This window comes from Choloepus didactylus, chromosome 7 (assembly GCF_015220235.1).
Source record: "Choloepus didactylus isolate mChoDid1 chromosome 7, mChoDid1.pri, whole genome shotgun sequence".
In the NCBI taxonomy this organism is placed as follows: Eukaryota; Metazoa; Chordata; class Mammalia; order Pilosa; family Megalonychidae; genus Choloepus; species Choloepus didactylus.
The window spans coordinates 95447403-95473586 of NC_051313.1; the positions used below are offsets into that span (position 1 = coordinate 95447403).

Consider the following 26184-nt stretch of genomic DNA (forward strand, 5'->3'; position numbering starts at 1 on the left):
CACTTTTCTTTATTCTTTCTCCCTCAGACTGAATGATTCCAGTTTTCTTATCTTTAAGTTCACTGAGTCCTCTGTCAGCTCCAGTCTGTTGTTGAAAGCCTCTAGGAAATTTTTAAAATTTCTGTTACTGTTTTCTCCAGCTCTGTTTTTTTTCCTCTACATAATTTCCATCTTTCTATTGATATTCTCTTTGTGTTCATTGATCATTTTCCTGATATTTTTAGTTCCTTTTTCCAAATTTTCCTTTATCTCTTCGAGCATAATTAGGACCATTTCTTAAAAGTTTTTTGCAGTAGTCCAAGTTTGTTCCTCCTTATTGATAGTTTCTAATGTTTGGCTTTCTCCTTTGCCTGGGCCATCAGTTCCTGTTTCTTTGTATGTTTTGTAATCTTTTGTTGAAACCTGAACATTTTATATTTTAATGTGTTATTTCTGGAATTTAGACTCTGAACTGTCTGTTCCTTAAGCTTGTATCCAGCCACTATTCTGACAGCTTTCCTTGAATGCCGTTATCTGAAAAAAGAAAAAAAAAAAGAAAGGAAAAAAGAAAACACTTTTCCCAGTCCTTGTATATTGGTCTGAGCCAGTGCTCTCCCTCAGGGCCTATCCATATAATAAGTTTAGAAAATAGCTCAAGGCCAAATTATAGGGCCACCGTGATCCTCAATGCAAATGTCTTATCTTGGTCATGCACATGTGGTCCTGGGAATTCCCCCATTTACATGAATATGAATATCCCCTCTTTCCTACAAAACAGTCTCCTCATGGACTTGGACAATGCACTGTATATGCTCCAGTCAGCAATCCCTTGCTGCTGGCAGCCACTGGTCTGCTCTCCCACAGCATTCTGTAGAAGAGATTGGTGAGCTGCTTTCTACACATTGGGCAATTCTGGGATGGTGAATACCTCAGGCCATAACCAGAGAGATTGTAATGAGGGTTACCTGCCCCTCTGGAAATGGGAGCTGGGATCCACACTGGAAACAAAGCTGGCTCCATGTTGAGCTAGTGAGGGTGGAGATGGGACCAGCCAGTAAGCCATGAGATTCCATTGCTTTTAAGTAGCTGTTTTCTTGATTTGGTGTTCATGTCACTGCATCTCTCTAACATTTTCTGGAACTTTGAGAAAGGTGTTTCTGCCAGTTTGTTCAAAACTTTTGTAGGAGGATGGAGCTCTGAAGCATGTCACTCTTCCATCTTGACTGGGGTAGGCTCCATGCTTAACTTTTTGATGAATATTTAAGAATAAATTAGGAGGATAGAATTATTATCTTAAAATATTTGGAATTGTATATTTTTTCCCCAGTCAAGATTTAAGTCCATGTGCAAAAAAAATCAGATATATGGCCAAAAAAGGAAAAAGTGTTTAACAAATGAAAAGGAATGGCCATGGAATTATTTGGACTGTGAAAGAGTAAGCTACATGTGACTAGAAGAACTCACCACTTACTTGACATATATTTGTAAAGGGATTATAATATTGCATGAGATAGTTTCTAGGGTTATTTCCAACCATGTAGTGCATCATATAATGGTAAACCACTTACAACCTATAAACATAAGTTTAAACTTTAAGCATTATATATATATGTACATATGTGTATATATATATATAGTATTGAGAGATGGTACAGTGAGTGGAAATGGACTGTCTTAAAATTATATTTTTATAATATCTTAAGTTTTGGTTTGAATGTAATGATTTAAAACAAATATCAGGAATGGAAACTGATAAAAGGAAGCAAGAAAGGTTAGACATCTCATGAAATTTCTTTTGGGGTGTGTGTGTGTGTGTGTGTGTGTGTGTGTGTGTGCATGTGTGTGCAGGAAGGGGTGTAATATCCAGGCATGGACACATTCTCAATCAGTCACAAGGATCAGCTATACATTCATAGTTGAAAATCTATCATTATTAAGGTTTCCAGAGAGTTTTCAATATAGTTTTCCTTTAAAGTACCACAGTATATTTTTCAGTATCAGAACAAAACAGTTTTCTATCTAAATTATTCCAGAATATTTTAGAATGTTTTTTGTTTCTATCATATTTATATACAATTTTAATAGCATAAAACATTAATCTATGATGATTAATTTCTGAAACTCATTTTTATATGACAAGAACATGAAGAACTGTTTATGAGATGGCTAAAAGAAAAACTGCATTGATTAAAGTTTCCATTGAGCAGAATTACTATCCCTTTTTGGCGAAAATGACAAGATTTCTACTGAAAATAAATATGAGATAGATTCCCTTGGGGCTTGAAATCAGTATTTGATAATTTTCCAAACCTGTGTAAGCTGTGACCTATGGGTTTTCTAACTCATGTAATGTCTTAAAGCACATTGGGGAACATAAATCTTTCCTGTGTGTTTCAGTTTTTTGCAGTTTGCCCCCTACATAAAAATGAGCAAAAGCATCAATATAGTTTTCACAGCTACAGTAACTGAACATAAATATCGGCACACTGATAAATTTCTACTTTGCTCGTTCGACCCCAAACTTACTCATTCTCCATTCTCTTATTAGGCAGATAAGGTTTTCATAAACTATGTTTCTTATTTTTTCAAACTCTATCAAAATTTATTTTCTTTCTGTACAAACATCTGCTTTGTTGCACTTTGATTTTGGCAATACTTTTTCCAATGCCAATTGTGCTTCCATGCTAATATTCCATTGTTTTGAGTTCTGCATGGTTAACACAGCATTTACTTCCTAAGTTCATATTTAGTTCATTTTAATAAATATTCAAATCGTGTTTGCTGTAATAGTCAATTGAATTAATATTAATACCCTAATGGAAACTAACATTTACTAAGAGTTCACTATGTACCAGGCATTTTACTAAGCTCTGTAAGGGGTATGTCAACTTCATCATCACTATTACTATTGCATTTTACAGGTGAGGAAACTGAACATTAGAAAATTTAAGATTATTGCCTATCAATCAAAAAATGATTTGTTTTCAGAGCCAATTTCTTAATATACTATTCTCACAACTTATATGAAATTCTGTATAAATTCCAAATTGAAAAATAAAAGTATTTGTGCCATTCCCAAATAAAGCAATGCTATAGGCTCCCTTCCTCTTGTTTTCTCTCCTTCTCTCTTTCACTCTCCTCTAAACCATAGGCTCCAATATGGAATCTTTTATCTACCTTTTCTTTTTCTAATTTGCAACAACTGATACTCAAGTTTCGAGTTCAGACCAGCGGGCAGCAAATTCATGAGACTACTCAAGCAGGAAGTCCCTAAAACTTTTTTTCTTTGGTAAAATGTCAATATGAAATCTGTTCTTTCTCTCATCCTGCCATCCCACCTACCAGCATCAAAACTGATAGTGTGTTGGGGTAGTCCCAACCCCTAAAGAGGTCATTGAGTGAGTATCTGGATTATGGTTTGGGGAGCAATGCCTTAAGGTAATTTTTTTCCCAAAAAATTTTAAAAGGAAAATCTCTTTTCAATGAAGCATGCTAGTATTTGTCAGTTTGCTTGAATTTGTTGTTATCTCTACAAGCAGAACTTAATTGGGTGAACCATGATTTGCTTTCCAAAACCTCATATTTTGAACAAAATGGTTTGAATGTAATTTACAGGTGCCTTCATTATGTTGAAAATTAAGAATCATGTTCTTAAATAATGTGAACTATTTTTAAATATCTATGTCTATTTTTGATATCTATATTATATTTTTCCTTAATTAGTACTCTGAATTGAGACCCTTATAGCCTAGTTTAGGTTTTTAATGTTCTTTATAATGATTCATAGAGATAAAATCATTCTCCATTGTAAATAGATGTTGATTTTAAAATACATCATTATAAACTGATAAACTTTAATTTGCTGCTTTGCCATAGCCATTATACATACATTTTAAAACTAGGTCTTAAAAGTAATTTCCTTTGTTTTAACTTATACTATGTTTATATTTTAGTGAAAGCCACATGATAAACAAAATTTCCTTATCCAAAGATTAACATCACAACTCAAATAAAAACATATACATGAGAAAAATTTTGAAATAAATGGTTTAAAGTAAGCAGGAGTTAGTCTTGGTTCATTATCTGATGAAAGATGTATTTTACCAATTTTCAGGTCTCCTTAATGAAAAAGGATATGGGAGTGTTTGTCTACATCTGAATTTCTGTTTTTCATTTTACTTAATTCAGAATAGTAAACATGGAGCGCCAACTTTGCCAAACAAATGCCAATCCAAGAACAATTCCAGTTTTTGCTGTTTGCTATATTTCCTGTTCTAGATTCTAACCTGTGTTAAACTAGTGATCTGAAAGGTATGTTATATTTCCATGATAATATCAATTTAGGGCCAAGAAAAATAGGAGATATTGCTTATTCTCACTATATAAATGAGTTCACTCTTTCCTGTTCTTTTCACTGTAAGTTTAACTTGTTGCTAATATCTATTTCTCAGAGATATATTGGAATAATAATGGCAGCTCTAGTATTCACATCCTGGGCAGAGAACACAAGAGGGAAGAAAGAACATTTAGTGGGCATGAGGCATGAACCATCGCAGTGGTTCTATGCTGCTTAGAGTTAAACCTTGGTATACCTGGAATCAGCTCACAGGGGATAGAGGAAAACCTAAACTAAAACTGAAATCAGAACCAAAAGTATCTAAAAACCAAAGCCAAAAAGCATTGTACATATATTAATATTATATATTTATTGCAGATACCTGTATGTATATGCAAGTGACAATCAAACTTTGAAATTAGGAGGAAAATACTGTGATACGCAAACATTCCAACCCCTTAAAAGTACATACGATTTTCTCTGTAGCATGAAAAATTTCAATCTGAGTGGAATAGAAACTTTGGGAATCAATTTGCCTTTTTTTAAAAAAAATTCTTTATTAGAGAATTTGTGGGTTTATAGAACAATCATGCGTAAAGTACAGGATTCCCATTGTGCCAGTTTGAATGTATTGTGTCCCCCAAATGCCATTATCTTTGTAGTCTTGTGTGGGGCAGAAGTTTTGGTGTTGGTTGGATTTGCTTGGAATGTGCCCCACCCAGCTGTGGGCAATGATTCTGATGCGATGTTCCCATGGAGGTGTGGCCCCGCCCATTTAGGGTGGGCCTTTATCGGTGGAGCTATATAAATGAGCTGACTTGGGGGGAGGGAAGAGAGTGCAGCTGGGAGTGATGTTTTGAAGAGAAGCAAGCTTGCTAGAAAGGAACGTCCTGGGAGAAAGCTGTTTTGAGGCCGGAGCTTTGGAGCAGACGCCAGCTGCCTTCCTAGCTAACAGAGGTTTTCCGGACGCCATTGGCCATCCTCCGGTGAAGGTACCCGATTGCTGAGGTGTTACCTTGGATGCTTTGTGGCCTTAAGACTGTAACTGTGTAGTGAAATAAACCCCCGTTTTATAAAAGCCTGTCCATCTCTGGTGTTTTGCATTCTGCAGCATTAGCAAACTAGGACACCCATATACCACTCCACAACTATCATTTCATTGGTGTGGAAAATTTGTGACAGTTGATGTTAACGCTTCTCTTTTTTGGTTCAAATTGCCTTTTGATGGCTAGGTAGGAAAGTTGAGTCCTTATCTCCCTATTCATTAAGGAGATTCTGATGTTAAACTTAATGAAATAAGCAGTTATAACACTGCTCTTGGCAGCCACAGTGTGTGCCACTGACAGACAGATGATATGGATGATTTTCTCTGGTCATCAAGATGGGAGAATTTTACATGGAGACTCAAAACAAGGCATCAGCCCTAACCAACTAGAGAAGAACATTGTACCTGAAGCCAGGGTTGACAGGGCTGATTTAAAAATGTAACCCTTCTCTGTGCCTTATTTTAATCGCTATAAAAATGTAACCATTGTATTGTTGTGAGGAATAAATAAGATGTTTTATATAAATCAACTGACAAAACACCTGGGTTCCACAGATGGCAGCTATTGCTTCTGCCTTAACTCCTGAAGTATTGGATTGGCTAACCAATACTTTTCCAACTTCCAATTTTCCTGATGCCTTGGAAAGTTATACTTCTTATTACTCTTTAGTATCAGCTACATTTGTATGCAGATGTATTATTCATATGATTTCTCTCTGAAGTAACACAACTGATGATAATATGAAATTTCTGCTTAAGATATGAAATCAGATGATACGATGCCGCTGCCCCAGATGGACCAAAAGGCAAACCGCTCTTTGAACCCAGCTTCTATTTTGCATGTAGGTAGCTCAGAAGGATACTAATATTTTGGTGTGACCTCTCACCCGGTGGCTGGTCCCTTATGTGGGGGCAGGCCAGTTTACGTTCTTGCCATACCCAAGGACGTGGCAAACAGGTGAAAAAAGTTCCACTTCTCTTCTCTCAGAAGAGGGTTTTGTGATCCAGTCTTTATATGTAAATTGAAACTAAGCCCCTAATGTCTTAACTATGCATCTCTGTGTGTGTGTGTGTGTATGTAAAGGAGATACTTATTATAGTATATTAGCTATCTAATATATAAATATGCAGTTCTCCACTGCATATTTTTGCAAATAACTCTGTTCCTTTTCATGCTTTCTCTTTATTAGGTGTCAAAATAATTTATTTTTTTTCCATTTTGGTGGTAGTGGAAATTCCAAAGATTCTGGAAGTAGCTTATGATCATTTCACAGGTTCATGCATCAAGTTGAAAGAGAAGGTCAAATATTTAATGAACCATGCTTTTCTGTATGATAAAAATTCTTTTGAATAATATATCATTTAAGCTGGTAAAGAAAAATGTTTCCTTAAGAAACTCATAAACTTCTCAAGTATCTGCATTAAGTGCATTTCAAAGGCCACTTTTACCCACTATAGATAAAATACAGAGTATTAAATTAAATTAATTTCATTGTCATGAAACAAACTAAAAGTGAGGTCTAAAAGTTTTTCTTCATTGATATTGCAACATGTAGAAATAGTTTTTAGAGACCTTTTTGATTTTTGCTGAAACTTTATTTTGTTACAGTTTTATTTAAATTTTCCTTGATTTTAAAGGAAAGAACTGTATGACTGCGTGTGTGTGTGTGCACATGCGTACATGTATACTTTTATTTTTAAAAGCCTCCTAATAACTGGAAAAAGGACTAAAAATAATTCTCTATTCCCATGGTGCTTTTGAAAAATAGAAAGTCTCTGCTTTCTTAAAATAAATGAGGGCTATAAGACCAACTGCTAACCAATCTCTTTGGGGCATGTGACAGATGATGTCTGTACAACACTTAGGGCCTCTGGGGAAGGGTGTTATATATAAAGACAAGAGCTATTAAAAAGTAAGTGCTTATGTGGAGGTAAACTACAGTTCTTAGCATGAGATTCATATTTCCACTAGCTGAAAATGGGGCCCAAGTGAAAATGCAGTTGTTGGACTTGTCACGTCTGAGACAGTGAGCCTCTTCATTTCAAACGGATGTCCCATGGAAATAGACTAATTGTTTTCCATCACTTCAGTACCATCCTCAATGCAATTAAATACTTTGAGCATTCTGGACAGCTTCCGCAGCTAGGCACAAACACCTGGCCCTGCTCCTTTGTGGTCCTTGGCCTTTCTTTTCTTAAATCCTGCTTCCTAAGATCCCATGTGCTTGGGTTCTCAACTCTTTGCATTTTCCCCCATCACTCCTTAGCCATTGTGCTAATATTTCTGACCAAATATCCCATTTTCTTTTCTAATTCCCACCACTTCCTCAAACTATGGGGCATTACAATCTCTTCTGCCAGCTTTTCAGAAAGGATTTCACTTTTTTTGAACTCTCTTGCCTTTATCCCTCTCCTGCCCCAATCATAGAAGAAAATGGATTCCTTCTACTGTTATATGCTACCAGAAATTGTAACCACATCCTTTATCCTAAGATAACTTTCAATTCACAGTTTATGTCAGAACTTCAGGATACAGTTCCCAATTTTCTTCCATGGATTTCATGCCTTCAATGTGTCTTTCTCCTTTACTTATCAACCATAGTACTCCTAAGCTTGTTCACATATGTTATTAAACTTGTCTCTTCTTTTGTTTTTGATACATTTAAAATATTTACTATATAAGCATACATATATAATATTTAATCAATAGCAATAAGGTTATTTTAAAATTTCTCTTTTAAAATGTCAGTATAAAGAAGACAATGAAGAGGTTCAGCAAAGGCACTGCATGAAAAACCTGGTTTGTTAAACAGAATCCCAGAATTACAATGAAATATCACTCAAAATATCACTGTGTTGCACTCTAAAATTCAAATTTTTTCTACAAATGCTGCTCAGTTATGAATTTCCAACATCACTGAAAGAATTTAAAATTCCAGATTTTCTTTGCTTTTGTTTGAGTTTATAATACTTTGAAAACCATCTTTAAAAACAAGAACATTTTGAGCACGAATGTTAAATTCTGTTTGTTGATTTGTGATACTTTGAATCAATGTGCTTATATCTGGCATAGGTCTGTGCTTTCACTATAAAATTAGGATATGTAAGTTTTTTTTTTGTTTTTTTTTTTTTTTAGTTTTTTATTTTTATTGAGATTTTTCACATACCATACAATTATCAAAAGATCCAAAGTGTACAATCAATTGCCCTGGTACCCTCATACAGCTGTGCATCCATCACCACACTTAAGTTTTGTTCAATTTTTAGAATCTTTTCATTACTCCAGACAAGACATAGAGCAAAAGAAGAAAAGAAAAGAAAAGAAAAAAAAAAAAACAAAGAAAAGGAAACTCGAATCCTTCCATATCCCTAACCAACCCCCCTCCATTGTTGACTCATAGTATTGGTATGGTACATTTGTTACTGTTTATGAAAGAATGTTGAAATACTAACTGTAGTATATACTTTGCAATAGGTATATATTTTTTTCCCTATATGCCTCTCTATTATTAACTTCTAGTTGTATTGTCATACATTTGTTCTGGTTCATGGAAGAGATTTCTAAAATTTGTACAGTTAATCATGGACATTACCCACCATAGGATTCAGTTTTATACATTCCCATATTTTGACCTCCAACCTTCCTTCTGGTGACATATATGACCCTGAGCTTCCCTTTCCACCTCATTCACGCAACATTCAGCACTGTTAGTTATTCTCACATCTTGCTACTGACACCTCTGTTCATTTCCAAACATTTAAGTTCATCCTAGTTGAACATTCTGCCCATACTAAGCAACCGCTCCCCATTCTTTAGCCTCATTCTATATGTTGGTACCTTATATTTCATGTCTATGAGTTTACATATTATAATTAGTTCCTATCAGTGAGACCCAGCAATATTTGCCCTTATGTGTCTGTTAGTTACAGTCTCTAGTTTACGTTGATTGCATCCCTCCCCCAATGCCTCCCCATTTTTAACACCTTGCAAGGTTGACATTTCCTTGTTCTCCCTTGTGAAAGAACATATTTGTACATTTTATCACAATTGTTGAACACTCGAGATTTCACCGAGTTATACAGTCCCAGTCTTTAGCTTTCCTCCTTCCTTCTGTTATCTCACATGCTCCCAACCTTCCTCTCTCAACCATGTTCATAGTTATCTTTGTTCAGTGTACATACCTTGCTGTGCTACCATCTCCCCCAAAAATTGTGTTCCAAACCTCTCACTCTTGTCTTCTCCCATCACTCTGTAGTGCTCCCTTTAGTATTTCCTGTGGGGTGGATGTCTTGTTCACAAAGTCTCTCATTGTTTGTTTGTTGGGAAATATTTTGAGCTCTCTTTCATATTTGAAGGACAGTTTTGCTGGATATAGGATTCTTGGTTGGCAGTTTTTCTCTTTCAGTATCTTAAATATATCACACCACTTCCTTCTTGCCTTCATGGTTTCTGCTGAGAGATCTCCACATAGTCTTATTAAGCTTCCTTTGTATGTGATGGATTGCTTTTCTTTTGTAACTCGGGATTCTCTCTTTGTCTTTGACGTTTGATAATCTGATTATTAAGTATCTTGGTGTAAGTCTGTTCAGATCTACTCTATTTGGAGTACGCTGTGCTTCTTGGATCCGCAATATCATGTCTTTCATAAGAGAAGGAAAATTTTCATTGATTATTTCCTCTATTATTGCTTTTACCCTATTTGTCTCCCTGCAGTTATTCCAGGTTATTTACTAGTTTTTTGGTCATTTATGAATTGTTCCAGGGAGACTAACAGTCTTCCACTCCTCTCTATGCCGCCATCTTAGCTCCTCCTTCCCAGATTCATTCTTGAGAGCTTTTTCACATTAAGAAAATAGGTAACCTTTCCAAGCCCGGGTGGGCGGGAGGCTCTGCCCTGGTTCCGGCATCCACATGGTCAGAGGGAGCCCAGGCTCCAGCTAACTGCTCCAGGGCTGGAGGGGCAGCTACCATTCCAGGTTTCGGATCTCGCAGCTGGAGCTGTCTCCTTCCAAGGCAGCTGGCCTTCTGGGAGATTCCGTGAGTTTTCATGAGGATGCTGCGGTGCAGACGCGGAGCTTCGGGAGCCTTCATGGGGCTCATTGGCCTCCTGCCTCTGCCTTGCTGGGTGTCGGATATGTAAGTTTTTAATCAAAATATAACAAAGTTGAAATTCATAGATAGATAACAATATGTTTAATTTAAGGCTACATTGAATTAAAATATATATGGAATTTAAGCAGGCAAAAGTCTGTCTTTCCCACATTCCTTAAAATCTGATCTAAAAATGGCTTAGTCTATCCCCTGGGTAGAGAATTCTGCACATTTTAAATCATCAGTTTCTCAAAAGGGTGAAATTCCAATATAATTTAGAATCACAGAAACCATAATTTAAGAGCACCATAACCAAATGTAATCATAGATTGAAAATAGGTAAAGATCAGGTAGGTATGCAGATGAGAAACAATGCACTGATTTGTTTTCCATGAAATAGTCCATAAAGGATGCTGCAAGCATATTTTGAAATGAAGGCAAAGTAGTTTGTGTGTAAGCTCTATCACAGGTGTTTCGGGTTAAGCCATCAATTACTGTGGGTTTATAGGAGAAAGAAACAAACTCGTATTTATGTTAACAACTCAGAGTGATAGCATCATTTAGACTCTGATAAATCCTCAACTGAATGTTTTTCAAACTGTGTATCCTTCAGGGAAACTAAATGCTTATATTTGGAACCACTTATCCTTATAACATCAACACGTCTGTAAAGAGCTGTGCCATGTCAGTCTCCATTAATAACCCCGTTTTAAAAGAAATAAACATTTTGAAAGTCACATGCTCCAGAAGGAATGGTCTGAAATACAAAACCAAGAAGTGGTGGATCTTTAGTTTGCCAGCCTATCTTCTTTATGACTCTAAATTTGAAATAGTCTTAGTTGCATCCTTAGGCAGATGTGACAGCAGTACCCGATTGTAGTGCTTATAAAGCCGTAAGGATCACAGTAGATCTGGAAGTCTTGAATCTCCAGCCTCAACTACGGTCAAATTTAGTAGGTCAAAGCACACCCCAGCCTCACATACTTTGCTCTTGATTTCTATGTGAAGAAAATAATCATTTCTTTAGATGATATCATCCCCAACCCCAACTTTACTCACTGTAGTTAATAAAACTGAGCAACGATGGGTCTATGTATTTGAGGGTTGTTTTAGTTTACTATGACAAATGCCACACAATGGGTTGACTTAAACAACAGGAATTTATTGTCTCATGGTTTTGGAGGCTAGAAGTCCAATATCAAAGTGGTGGCAGGGCTTGCTTTCTCCCAGAGTCTGTGGCATTTGTCAATTCTCAGTCAATATGGCGATTTCCCTCTCACTGTGTCTGATCCTCTGATTCTCATTGACCTCTGGCTTCCTCTATTTCTGTATCCAATTTGTGTGTAAGGACTTAAACCATATGGGTTAAAGATCCACCCTGATTCAGTTTAGCCTCATTTAAATAGGGTCTTCAAAGATCCTGTTCACAAATGAGTCCACACCTTACTAATAACAACATCCTTCAAAAGATCCTTATTTACAAATAGGAATGGGTTCACACACACAGGAGCATCGATTAAGACTTGAACATGTCTTCTGTGGAGCATACATTTCAACCCCCAAAAGTGCCCACATTGCTTTTCATCTCTCTGTACCTATACAATAATTTTGAGATGAAAATAAGATAGCCAAAATACTAATAGTTCTAAAAATACTTTTCATATGCCAAAATTTAATGGATATTCTTTTTTTTTATTAAATTCAGTTTTATTGAAATACATTCACACACCATACAATCATCCATGATATACAATCCACTGTCCACAGTATGATAACATAGTTATGCGTTCATCACCACAATCTATCTCTGAACATTTTCCTTACATCAGAAAGAATCAGAACAAGAATAAAAAATAAAAGTGAAGAAAGAACACCCAAATCATCCCCCCAGCCCACCCCATTTGTCCTTTAGTTTTTAGACCCATTTTTCTACTCATCCATACACTAGATAAAGGGGGTGTGATCCACAAGGTCTTCACAATCACACTGTCACCCCTTGTAATCTACATTATTATATAATTGTCTTCAGGAGTCCAGACTGCTGGGTTGGAGTTTGGTAGTTTCAGGAATTTACTTCTAGCTATTCCAATACATTAAAGCCTAAGAGGCGTTATCTATATAGTGCATAAGAATGTCCACCAGAGTGACCTCTTGACTCCATTTGGAATCTCTCAGCCACTGAAACCATTTAGTCTCATTTTGCATCCCCCTTTTGGTCTAGAAGATACTCTCAGTCCCACGATGCCGGGTCCACATTCAATGGATACTCTTTTGTAAATAGAAAAAGACAATACCGAGCTCTGGACTCCTGTATTTCTTCCCATTACCCATTTCAGTTAATAATCAGAACATTTTATGAGACAAGAATGGGTAACTGGGCATGGATGTATTTCTTTGCATCTAGCTGTCATCAGTTAAAACACTGGAATGTTAGCATATTAAAAAACTTTCCTGTTCCTCTCTCTTACTTTCTCTCCTTTCCCTTCCCCAACAAAGTATTTAAGCTTGAACAACTCCTTTCAACAACAGAGTTCTTCCTCTTCTCTTACTATCCAATTTATTTGGCAGATCTCATCCCTGCTCTCTTCCCAGTGTATGGCACTAGGACATGGAGATTATGCAAAGGAATTTTCCTCTTGCGCTCCATTCCATCATTGGCACTGCCTCTTTCTTTGCTACATTTGGTGGTACATCCTAAAGCTTCCAATGCTTTCAGATTTTTGCTCTGCTCACCATCAAGCCTCTACCACTCTCTGAAGCTGATGCTGCCACTGATGTTGCCTGATGCTGCTCCTGGTGCGGGGGATTGTCTTGGAGCTCCGTTCTGCTGCTGCCTCCTCTACCGTTGTGGAGCTGCTCTGAAGACACTTTTCTGACTTAGGGAGAATATTTTTCTACCACATTGTACCACACTCAGTTAACAAAGTCCCAAAGTAAAGCTACCTTGCTCTCCTAGCGTTTTACGGGGATTTTGTGTGAAAACAGTGCTATTAGATTTTCCTTGAATCCCTTGTTAAGTAACAGCCATAGAACTCTAGTTGCTGCATCAGAAGTAATTCTAAATGATATCACTGCTTTTCTCTACTCGACACTGTTCTGAATCTGTGCTTTAAGGGGTCACCTTTTGCTCAGTGTAAGTTCTTTCCTATGAGATTGCTCAATCCTCATTCAAGTTTATTCCTGTTGAATTAAACCCAGCAATGCTCCAGGCATGCTAGATGTGATGGAATCCTAAGGTGACTAAGCTTGGGATCAAGCTCATGTCCTTACCATTCCTTTTTTTAAAAAATATTCTTTCCTAAGTATTTGGGGACTATTAAGGGACCCAAATACCTAGGTACCTACCTGAGATTCTATAAAAGATTCACTAAGTTTTATCTCTCAGAAACTTAAATCCACCAGAGTGTTCCTATGCCAGACAAGTCCTAAAACCCAGAGACAACAGCCTCTTTAAGGTCAATAATCAGATGCAGCCCCCTTCCCCATACTGTCGACACCCTCTTTCAATATGAATAAGTTAGGGTGCTCATGGCCTACACACTCTTGAAGATGGAGAAAGGGATTAAGTGAGAGGAAGGGGCAGCAACAACAAGATAAGATTTAACAAAGGTCTATGAATGCTGAAACTTCATATAAATATATATATATATATATATATATATATATATATATATATATATATACATACATTTAGATGCTGGGGTGTTGGAATAGCTGGAAGGAGGTAAATGACATGGTGGAACTGTAACCTATAACATCCTTTGAAATTTGGTCTATAGCTATTTGTTGAATTGTGCTTTGAAAGTCTTCACCTTTCTGTATATACCCTGTATTGCATAATAAGGAAAGAATTGAAACTGTAGAACTGTAACCCATTACAATTTTTGAAATTACCTCTATAACTGCTTGTTGAGCTGTACATCAAGAGTTAACACCTTTCTGTATTTATGTTATATTTTACAATAATGGAAATAGCTGAAGTTGTGGAACTGTGACCCATGACGTTCTTTGAAATTTGCTCTCTAACTACTTGTTAAATCATACTTTGAAATTTATCACTGTTATGTATATATGTTAAAGTTCACAATAAAAAATACATTAAAAAAGATAACTACAAAAAATATTCTTTCCATCCTCCCACCCCATTTTCATTTCCACTGTATATTCAATACTTAATCTTTGTGTGTATGTGTGTATGTGTGTGTGTGTATATATATATATATATATATATATATACACACACACACTAGAAATCACTCAAAAATAAGGGTCAGCTTTTAAAAGTAAACCCACAGTGATAAAAACATAAAGTTTTCCTAAATCATAATGTTTGAGGTAGGTTTCTTTATTCATATATTTGAAATATTTTAAAAATAGCATACATTTAATAGTAGAATTCAATATGTTCAAATAAATTTTATATGAAATTCACTATTCTCAATGCATACAATATAGTTTGGGTTTCCAACAGCACTTCCTACAAAACAAACTAAAAAGTTCAGTCATAATAATCAATGTAGGCATATTGTGTCTGAAGGAGTAGGTCAAATAGTTAATGCTTCTGTAGTATAGCTCAAGACCAAGGGTAACTGAGCAAGCATTAACTTATGGAATCTTAATAGTCACCTCATTGCTGAAGTAAAAAGGAAACCGAGAGGAAACTTAATAATACTAAAAGTTATTTTAAAGGGAGTTCACATTGGTTTGAAGGGTACTTTGCTTCACACACAATATCCACCTTTGTAAAGTCCAAGAAACCCATATTTGTAACATACACAACATCTTTACAGTTTTCAGAACATAAATCCTTAGGGCAGTATTATTTCTGTATCATTTCTTCGCAGATAAAAATTAAAATATTGAAAAGTCTTTGGAATAATAATAAAAGAAACCCTCTTGCAAACCAAAGGAAACTTGGAACTTTGCGTTAAGTGCTTATTTAACAATAAAAGGATCAGTGTGTGTTGTAATGAATGGAAACTGATTTTACTGTATTCTATTTGTGAACATCTTTCGATGAACTATTTCAGTATTAGAAAGATCATATATTAAAAATGACTTCTGCAGTCATCAGTATATACAAGTAAAAATTTAATTCCTGTTAAATTAACACTCCATTAAAAATCAAAATAAAAGCTTCAACAAATACTTTTATGTTGTATTCCAAGAAGGAAAAAAAATAAAATTTTGAAGAACAGATTGCCAGTTATTCTATTCCATAACAGTTAAGTTTCTCAGTTTTTTTCCCCCTTTGCTGAGCTCTCTGTCACTGGAAACATCTTAAACCAATTTCAAGTGCTACACCTGAATAAACACGTCGTAAAAGTGTTTATGTATTGAAGTGGGTCAGTTCAAGGTACGGTATTTGGCTGGAACTTCTAATTTCTCTTTTTACAGCAAAAAGGCTGCCAGAAGGAGGAAGTCTGAGCTGAATTAATACATTTGTTACAGTGGAAGTAGAATGGAAACTGCTCTGACCACAAATCAAACTGCCTCTTTCATTTATGCCAGTGATAGAGTTTTTCTAAGAAATACAGACTCTGGCATAGGGCCACTGTAAGTTTACATCTAAAAGAGAAACCTATGTGCTTATTTGTTCAAGGTTTACTGCTTTGATTATTTGTAAGTTCTTTCTCTGGTAGGAATGAATATAGTGGCGTTTGTGAGACATATGACCATTTTATTCCTTATAGGAAATGATCGAGTTTTCCCAATATTTTGTAGAACAGTTGTTGAGGACGCTGATGCTGCCTGGGTTGGTGCATGCTTTTTTTTTTTTTTAGACCAATACCTCCACAGTTAAAGGACCTCTGTGTCCCTCCCAACAGCTGCACAGCTTCACATGACACAATCTCATTTTCTGATGGTAGTTTTCAGCACAATACAAGTATACACAAAAGTATTTTTGCTGCCAAAATAAATTCTGTTAAGAGCAAGGGTTTATTTGCTAAAATGCCATTGATGCTGTTTCAGGGACTTGTTCTCCTTTTCTTTCTTCTGAGGTGGGTCAGATCTTATAATGGACTGAGGCTGCTACACAGTCTTTACTGAATAAATATTTTAAGAAAATATGTACATCTCTCAAGGGGTAAGCCAGAGTCAATCAGGAACATATTTCAAACTTCTGTATCCATAACAGAAACTTTACATGCGTTTTGAGTAAATCTCAACTATATTTACAACTTAAGTTAAAATAGTTCATCTTCTTTGGGCAATTTCCATGGAGCCAGATATCAAAGTCAATGGTTTCCTATATAGAGAGATATTATCATAATGCTTTTCATTTTCACAGATAATTATTTTTAATTAGAAGAGCCTAAGAAAGGTGGATTGTGAGAAAGGGGAGAAGAGTATACCTAACTCCTGAGGTATTTGTGGAATCAAATTAAATAATGAATAATTTGTCCATTATAAGTTCTGACCCACCTCAGAAGAAAGGAAAGGAAAAAAGTCCCTGAAGCAGCATCAATGGCATTTTAGCAAATAAACCCTTGATCTTAAAAGAATTTATTTTAGAAAACTGCCTGGCACATACATAGCAGGCATCCAAATACTGCATATTATTTGCCATTATTATAATTATGTATTACTACCATCACCACCACCCTCCAGGAAAGATATTTTATCAACCTGTACATCTAGCCTATAAGATACCCTGGTTTCTCACACTTTCATGCACAGCGCCTGATACCACTTCCTTTTCTCTAATATACAACCACATCAACAGGCTCAGACTGTGTCTAGGATGTAGGCTTGTTTAAATACAGAAGTGAATCTCCAACCACACCTGGGATTTTTCTCCTTTCTGAGAGTCTCCAGATTCAGTTTGCTTCTTCTGAAATCCTTTTAGTAAATATTCAGGTTATATCAAAACACAGAGGGGAAGGGATCCAGAAATTTCCATGTTTACTTCAAAATACTTCACCTTGAGAATGAGCTAGAGCTTAAACAAAATCTCCATCCCCAGAGTGGGCTTCTAGAATGATATGTGAAGAACTTTAAGTACAGCACAGCTTTCTAGAGTTTGCTGGGCATAGGCCATAGGTGAGGCAAGAGGTCTATCAGTGCTAAGGAATGCCTGGACTATTGGAAATAAACTGGGGAAAGTAGAAACACCCTGCCAGGCACTTAGCTTTTATCACTTAGAGGAAAATTATGGGGCATTTAATGCAGAAGAGCCCATAGCTAATATTTTTGAAATTGCTATTTAATGTGGACGTTTCCAGGCCGGCTGTAGTCAAGTCTTTCCATTGCTTACTTCAAGGTCTGAGAAGATATCAGTTAGTGAAGTAGCCAGAGGGTGTTCTGTGGTGCAAGAATGATGCAAAATGAAAAACCAAGCATGAATAATTGTCTGTAACAGTAAACCTTCAATGTTTATAAGAAGCTTGGGCCTGTAAAGGAAATGCTCTGATAATGTTTTCAAAACAAAGTAACCTCAGAATTCATTCACGTCAGGTCAACTATCTCTTTTTCGTAAACCAAGTACTTGTGAATTATGTTCTAGGACGCAGTATAAACGTAAAATCCGCTGGTCTTGTGGGAAGACATGGGCCTCAGTCAAAACAACCATTTATGGTGGCCTTCTTCAAGGCAAGTGAGGTACTTCTTCGATCCGTGAGAGCGGCCAACAAACGAAAAAATCAAAACCGCAATAAATCCACCTCTCATCAGGACTCCTCCAGAATGTCCAGTGTTGGAGGTAAGAGAAAACCAGAGTGGTGGTTGTGCACAGAGAGTTATAAGGTCATATGTTGCAAATCAAGTAGCCACGATAAATTTGCCTTTTCTATATACCTTCATTTGGTCTATTAAATCATCCAGTGATGTTTCTAGCATCCCCAGAATGTTTCATCAATGAATCACTCAGTGATGCATTTTAAAATCAGCATGACTTGCTTTCATATGTTGAAAGATTCCATTCAAATTAAAATCAAGCTGGCGGTAATGAAATTATGAAATCATTCAACAAAGGCTAGCCAAAACTGAACTGCATGAGTTGCTGGGCTCATTTCCCCTAAGCCCCTCAAATATGGATAGGTAACCAGGTCAATTCAACATAAAATATTTTCTTCTGTATTTAAAACAATATATGTGAATCATGAAGTTTAAATCCTTGCTGAAAATAGGAACAGGATAGATGTATGAGAATTAAGGTATTATTTATGTTTTCATTAGTTATTTGGAAGCTATTAACTGGATAATCTTCTTTAGATATGTGTACACATGCACACATGTAAAATCTTTCAACAGAATATTACACATGTACAATTGATCTCAATATGCATGCAATTTAATCTGTTAATTGACAGGAAAGGAGATTAACATGCAATTAATCAGAAGGCATTAAACTGCCAGATCTGAAGTGACTTAATCATATTATTTATACCAATAAGTATCTTGTTTAGTTCAGGCTTCAAATAGGTTGTAATAAGCTATCCTTAAATGAAAATGATGGCTATTTTATTCCAAGAAAGCATTTTTATTTATAAAAATGAATCTATGTTGGGAAAGTTACCATAGAGCATCCCATTTTAGTACAACATGCTTGTTAATTTGTAAAATATGTATTCTTCTATGTTAGTGATCTTCATATGCCTAGTAATCCGGAGAAGGTGGTGGACAAAAAAGACATGATCCCTGGTTATGGTATTTCAGCATATGAGTATCTTTCATTCTTCTGGTAAAAGGCAATCAAATGGTGTTTGCAGTTATTCCTAAATTATTCATTTTCCCCAGGTTACTTGAAAGTGACAAATCATATTGCATTTACTTATTACTCAAATATGTATGAGTGTTTAGATAAGAAATAGATGATAATAAATAAAACACAATATATATAAAGGTTGCTTTTTTTTTGTTTGTTTGTTTTGTTTTTTGTACCAGAGACTCTCGACAAAAATATTAAGTAGAACTCACTTGAGCCTTCCCAAAACATAGGCACCAGGAGAATCATGCTAGAAGACGCTCTTTTAGTGTATCTAGCAAGAGAAGCAGGGAGGAGGATTTCCACATGGAATTGCATTATACTGAATAACATGCTGCATATACAATGATGATTTAATACAATTTTCCCACAAATAAGTGTAACCATCTTTTTCACTTGAAAGTGAAACATGTTATGTTTCTTATTACAAATATATTTTGTAACAGTCTTTACAAGATATTTTGTTTGGCAAAAGTTGTAATTGCCTAATATGAAAGATGGAGAAAAATAACTTTCTAAGACCTTTTCTTCCTTATAAATATGAGCCTGTCAAAGTCGTATGTTTTTCTTTTCATGTAGAATGGTTCTAAAATTGGTTGAAATGTTTTTTAATTTAATGTAGCAGACTACATTAAGAAAAAGGTTTGCTAAACCTTGAAGAGTAAATAATTTTTGAGGAAATTACAAAGAGAAGGTATAAGTACCATACTTATTATTAGAGCTTATAATGTCTCTGGCAGAGGTGTTCCAACAAATGAAATCTTCAAAGTCCTTTCCCTATTGGTGAACTCTATTTATCTTCCCTTCCAGACCATAGGTAAATGTACGACTATAACTAGAGATGAATAAAACAGATGGTGTAGAAAATCATGTACCTTTTCATCAGTTCCCTAACACCAGTTGGAGTACAAAATTATTCTGATATAGACCAATATTTTCTTTCTAAAAAATTGTCCTTGGCAATCATGTATATGAAATATGGGGCTCATGGTTTGGGAGTGTGTTCATATTTTGATAATAAAAAGAAAGTAACTGGTTTGTGACTATGAGACTTAACCTTTCAATAGGTAGTAATCAAGCAGACAGGAAAAAGTCTCATAGGAGTTAATCCAAATTACAGAGGTATAAGGAAAGAGAATGCTAACATAAACAGAAAATTTGATACATGGGAGATTTGAAATTCCAGTGAAATTTTCAAATATCCAGATATAAACAATAAATGAGGTAATATTACTAGCATTTTACAATAAAATACTGTGCAAAAGCTCCATGGCTAAGAAAGAAAAGAGAGAGGGCAAGGAGGGGGAGAGTTTTATGAGATGTTTGCCTAATTATTATTATTATTTTTTTTTGCAAAATATATCATCAAATGTTCTAAGTCTCAATTATTATATGAAGGATTAAAACTCAGGCCATGCATACTGCCTTTACCCCATTTATTTCCCATTTCAAAGATTCCTGCCTTCTGGTGTCTCAATGCCCCTTTTCCCTTCCATATAATAGGTGAGCCTGGAACAGTGCCTAGCAGAAAGTAGAAGCCAAATAAATATTTGTTGAGTGAATGAATGTATTGTTTGTATAGAAAAAAACTAACTTCTTTTTATATGCTTCTAGCCACTACTCCCAGGTTTTCTGCAGTAACTGTCACCCTCATCCTCCTTCAGATTTTTGGCAGAAAGGATGAGCAGACACATTGGGGAATATATTGCCTAATTGTTTCACACTGAGGCAGTGCAATGGATATTTATTTGAATTAGGGGAAAAAGTAAATGAAAGCAATATCTACATTTTAAGCTAGCCCTCTTTAAGATACAAAGTATTAAGAATGTTGGAGAATTAACAAGGCAAATGATAAGTCCTCGTTCATTACAGAACTGCTCGAAAAGATTGCTCATTGCATGCTCAATACTAGGATTCTTTGAAAGTGGATCTAGTCATGTGGTGGCCTTGTCTAAAACCATGATTTCTTAGGGCAAGCCCTTAAAATAGATATTAAAATTGAAACATTGTGTACTTCTTCTAAACTCTAATAGGCACTATCTCCTGCCTAATGGATACAATGCAAATTTGTGCCTCCTGGAATAACAGATACTAATAAAAACAAGAGAAGTTCAGTTAGTTGGAATTATTTATTTAAAATGTTTTATATTTTACAATAAATGTAAATTTTTCATTATTTAAAAATAACCAAATCATAAATAAAGCTAAATTTCTTCGACCACCTCGTCTTTCCCCAGTAGGTTACTGTGATATCAGCATGTACTTCCAAACCTTTTCCTCCATATTTATGTCTCTTTTGAAGAATACATGTTCATGTGTTTTTAATTACATGAATGATATTTTAGGTATTTTTAACCGTATGGCTTAGCCATTTCTTCAAATAGTGTAACCTCATTCTTTTTAAGTACTGCAACGTATTCAATAGTACTTGTTCCAGAGTTTATTTGATCCTATTACTCCTCAAGGACATTTTGGTTTAAATTGGGGCTCTCAAAATCAATGCTGCCATGAAAATGCCAGTGCATGTGTGAATATATTTCTAATCCATATGATTTCTACATAAATGAACACTAAAAGTTGATATCTGTGCCCTGGGGCATGAAAGTTCTGGAAAATACTCCTAAAACAACAATTATTTTGGTGCATATTCTGTCTCTCTATTTCTATGTATCTACTGTAGATTTTCTAATATCTATCTATCATTCTATCATTTAATCCTGACTCCACCACTTACTAGTTGTATAATCTTGGACAAGATTTGTCAACTCCCTCTGCCTCTTTTTTCCTCATCTGTAAAGTGGGAATGTTACTAGTACCTGCTTCATAAGGAGGGCTTCATGATTTGTGAAGATTACATGAATTAATGTATGTAAAGAATTTAGAAGAGTGGTACATGGTAAGTACTCATGTGTTAGTTATTAACATCAGTCCATATTTTTATCATTTTATAAATGATTTCTTATTTGGTATTTTATAAATGACTGCATATTTGGTTTGGTTTCCAAAACTAGTGCATAAAGAATTCTGACTGTGTCCTCTGAGGCCTAGGGGTTATACCAGAGAAAATCAGAACTTTTTCTCTCCCTCTGTCTCTCTAATGAATACCTGTAATTCTGGTCACTTGTTGGGACTTCTTGGTCTTTGAGACTTCAGCAGCAACAGATGTTTTAGAGTCTTAACTCAATTTCACTTATCTATTTGAACAATTAATTACATAATTTTAAAAAATTGCTAATAGAAATTAATACATTGATTGCCATTGGTGCTAATTCTCTGTCTAGAGACAATCCACGGGGCAAAATTTCTTGTCAAGTAATATTTATTTAAGATTTATTCAAGATTAAATAAATATGTTTTATGTGACAGGTACACTCTATGATGATAGAAGATCAATATTGCAAGAATCTTGCCTCTTAAAGGGGAAAGACATGCACATTAGTATTATTGTGAAGTGAATTATATTAGAGCAGGTGTACAGTGATGTGAGAATAGTGAGGGCAGAGCACCTAGCAGTGCTAATTATGGCCCAGAACATTTCATGAGGGGCTTAAAAGATAAACTTTTTTTTTTGGTGGGTGGGTGAAGCCATTCCAGACAGATGTGCACAGTAATAAGTCATGTACCAGTGTCAAATGGGATATGAAGTGTTCTGTGTGAGAGGAGTGTGAAATCAGCTATGAAAGTCTGCAAAGACCAAATCATAAAGAATGGGGTATGTGATAGTAAGGAGATATGATGCCTTCAGGCAGGCAACTTGAAAAAGGAGTGCCATGATCAGACATACCATTTTAAAAAGTTAAATTTGGCAGCAGAGCAAAGGATGGGGTTCAGAGGGAGGAAACTGAAAGCCCAAATAATGTTTAGGAGTCTAGTACATCACTCCAAGTAATGAAGGTTACTGATTGGAGAGAGGGGAAGTGGAAACCAAAACGTGAGATGGCGTTGGCAGAGAGTGGGAGTGGGCCATTGAGACAGAGTCCATGGAGAAAGGAGTGTCGAGAATAATGGAAGGCCCAGAAAAAGGATAGAGATATGAGTCCAAATTGTTGGTTGAAGCATGGGACTGACAGTGCCACAGAAAGCACAGTGAAAGAAAAACAAGGATGGGACCTCCTAGGGGACATGAACACTTTAGGTGCAGGCAAAGAAGAAAAAACAATTCTGTAAAAAAGACAAAAAGATGTGTTGTCAGAGATATAGGAGGAGAGCAGGGCTGAAGTATGATATCAGGATTCCAAGTTACCAGAAGAGGATGTTGAGGAAGCATGGAGTAACTTGGAATGCAAAGAGCTGCCAATGAGTTAACTAAAATGAAGATGGAAATGGGTAAATTTTAGAACTTTTGTTTAAGGTAAGATCTGAGGGAGATAAAAGAAAATCAAGGGGCTTACCAAATGTTCTGGCTTCGGACACTAGGTTACTAGTGATCCTGTTAACTAAAATAGTGAGCATCAGAGGAGAGTGAAGTTGGAAGTAGACATATTGAGTAAGAGGCATCAGGGAAACTTGCTTTTAGAGACATCCATCAGACATCTGGAAACTGAGGTTTGACAATAGATTTTTATGTCAGAGAGCTCTAAGGTGAGGGTGTTAGTTGCCTTATGTCAGATGGTTGCTTTGCTAAGCAGAGTTAAGCAATCACACTTACTATTTTATGCTGTGTCAACTATATTTACATAGACAGACACAGATATCCCTATATACATAGTAATCCCATGGGATTGTGCATAAATATAAGCAAGTAATTCACTGAGTAAGGAAGATGGTGATTAAGCTAGAGTAGCAAGCATTTTGAAATTCCCCATTGTTGGAGGGGGCTATTTTTATTTGTTTCGAGGTTATCATGAATTTCTCAACCTGGAGGCCATACCAAACTTTACATTATTGACTAGCATACTTTAACACCACCTTTACTTCTTTACCTTTTGTACTTTCATTCATTATTTTGAATTTTATAAATTAATTAAAATATGGTCTTCTGTCCTGATGTGTAGGAGTGGACTTCCTCTTCATTTTCCTTTTGGGATCTAAGGGTGAGAATGTGATATCTCCTCTTTTGCTTATTGTATTTGTTTAAACTCTTATCTTGCTCAAATAGTAAATTCTATTTTGGATTTTTCTTTTATAGACTTATCTATATTTCATCCTCTAAAGAAACTAATACTATATTTTGAAGAAAAAGAAACCAGTAGTGATGTATGGAGTTTTTTGGAATTGGCTTTCTTTTTTCCCCTTTATAACTAGGTTAACCTTTGTTTATTTGTTTATTTGTTTGTTCAGGGACTAGTGTGCAGATGATCAAAGTGCTGTGTAGACCACAGGGACTTTTATTTTTAACCAATTTGAACCTCTATGTATTTTATTTTGTCATGATTTTTTTTCCTAAGACAGAATGACCTTTTAAAAAAAAATCAAACTGAATAAGAAAAAGATTAAACTGCATTGTTTCCAGAAATTGATCATAAGGAAATATAAAGTATTTAACAATATTTTCAATATTTTGGCTCTGGTTTCCCAATATTATTATCATAAAGAGACGAAACAAAGAAATTCTGTATTTATTACACATGCATAGGTAAGGAATGTCAGCATGTTTTCTAGTGTTGGCTGTAGCACCAGAACATTTTAGTCAGTCCTGGTGTGACTTTTCATTAGCAGGCACATTTGCCAACAGTAGCATAATGTCCATTTCATTTTAATCTCCTAAGAGCTGCCAATCTATATTTTTAAAAGATACAAATCTTATTTCCTTGCCCTTCATTCGACAGTTTGTTCTGCCAACTATTTTTAGTAAACCTAACTACAGACCTTGTTGGTTTGGGTACAAAATTTGCCTCACTCAGTATCCATTAATTTTTATTCCTGACAGAATAAGCATATGGTCCTAATGCTCTATGAAATCAGACTCTTGGAACCAAACTCTGTTATAAATTTCATTGCCTGTTACCTTTATGTGATGTTACATTATATATATCACTTAGCCTCCATGAAAGGCTGCATAGATGGAACAGATATGTTTTTACTTTTAAATTTTATCATTTTTTATGACTATGGAATTTAAATAACCATATGTTTATGGCTTTACAGATATACTTGTATATGTATTGAATACAATGTCTTTAGTCATATTCAGTGTTTTTAATTGAGACAAAGATGAAGGAATAAATATTCCCTTTATTGTCTAGTGCAGGGTTGGGCAAAGTAAGGTCCATGAGCCATATCTAACCCTTTGCCTGTCTATGTATCACCCATTACTTAAGAATGGTTTTTATATATTTTTTAATGTTTGAAAAATGAATTAAAAGAATAATAGTTGTGACCCTTGGAAATCATATGAAATTCAAGTTTTATTGGAATGTAACCATGCTCATTTATTTACATATGATCTATGGCTGCTTTCATGCTACAGAAGCAATGTTGATCAGCTGAGATGGAAACTGTATAGCTTAAACTATTGACTCTTTGGTTCTTTACAAAAAAAGTTTGCTAACTGGTCTAATTCAGAGCTGTTATTTTTTTTCTATTCTGAATATCAATAAATGTATGCAATCTGATAAATGTATGCAAACTGATACCAGAACCAATTATTCTTTTTCCCTGTCAATGATATAGGGAAATTATTCATGTTGCTGCACTTAATGTTAAATTTTTATTGCCTGAACAAACTCTTTTCCTCTGTGCTATTCAGATTAAGGGAGGAATTTTCCCCAAAAAAGAAAGAAAGTGAGAATTGAATGAATTCTCTCTCCTTCATTTTTTGGTCATAACTACCAATTTAATCTGCTTTAATTAAAAATTACCTTCCAGACTGATGTAAAATAAATAACTCATTGATGTAACCATGAAAGATAAATGACAGGGCACTAAATAGGTCTCTTAATCTTTGATTGCCTGTATTTTCACTAGAGGTTGAAGATAATTAAGCTGGAAGATGACAACGTAACATAAACAGCTTCTGCATAGTAACCTGTTTTAGCTGTTTTGCCATTGATAACTGTCAGGGTGAATATAGTATTTTTTTCCTA

At 35.3% G+C, this 26184-nt stretch overlaps 1 protein-coding gene across 1 annotated transcript in view; it reads left to right on the forward strand.

Moving 5' to 3' along the window:
• BMP5 (bone morphogenetic protein 5) overlaps positions 1–26184 on the forward strand; it is a 125455-nt gene that overhangs the window by 90535 nt on the left and 8736 nt on the right. Inside the window, exon 4 of the mRNA XM_037843281.1 lies at positions 17960–18154. Coding sequence (XP_037699209.1) covers positions 17960–18154 — 195 coding nt within the window. The remainder of the gene's footprint in view (positions 1–17959; positions 18155–26184) is intronic.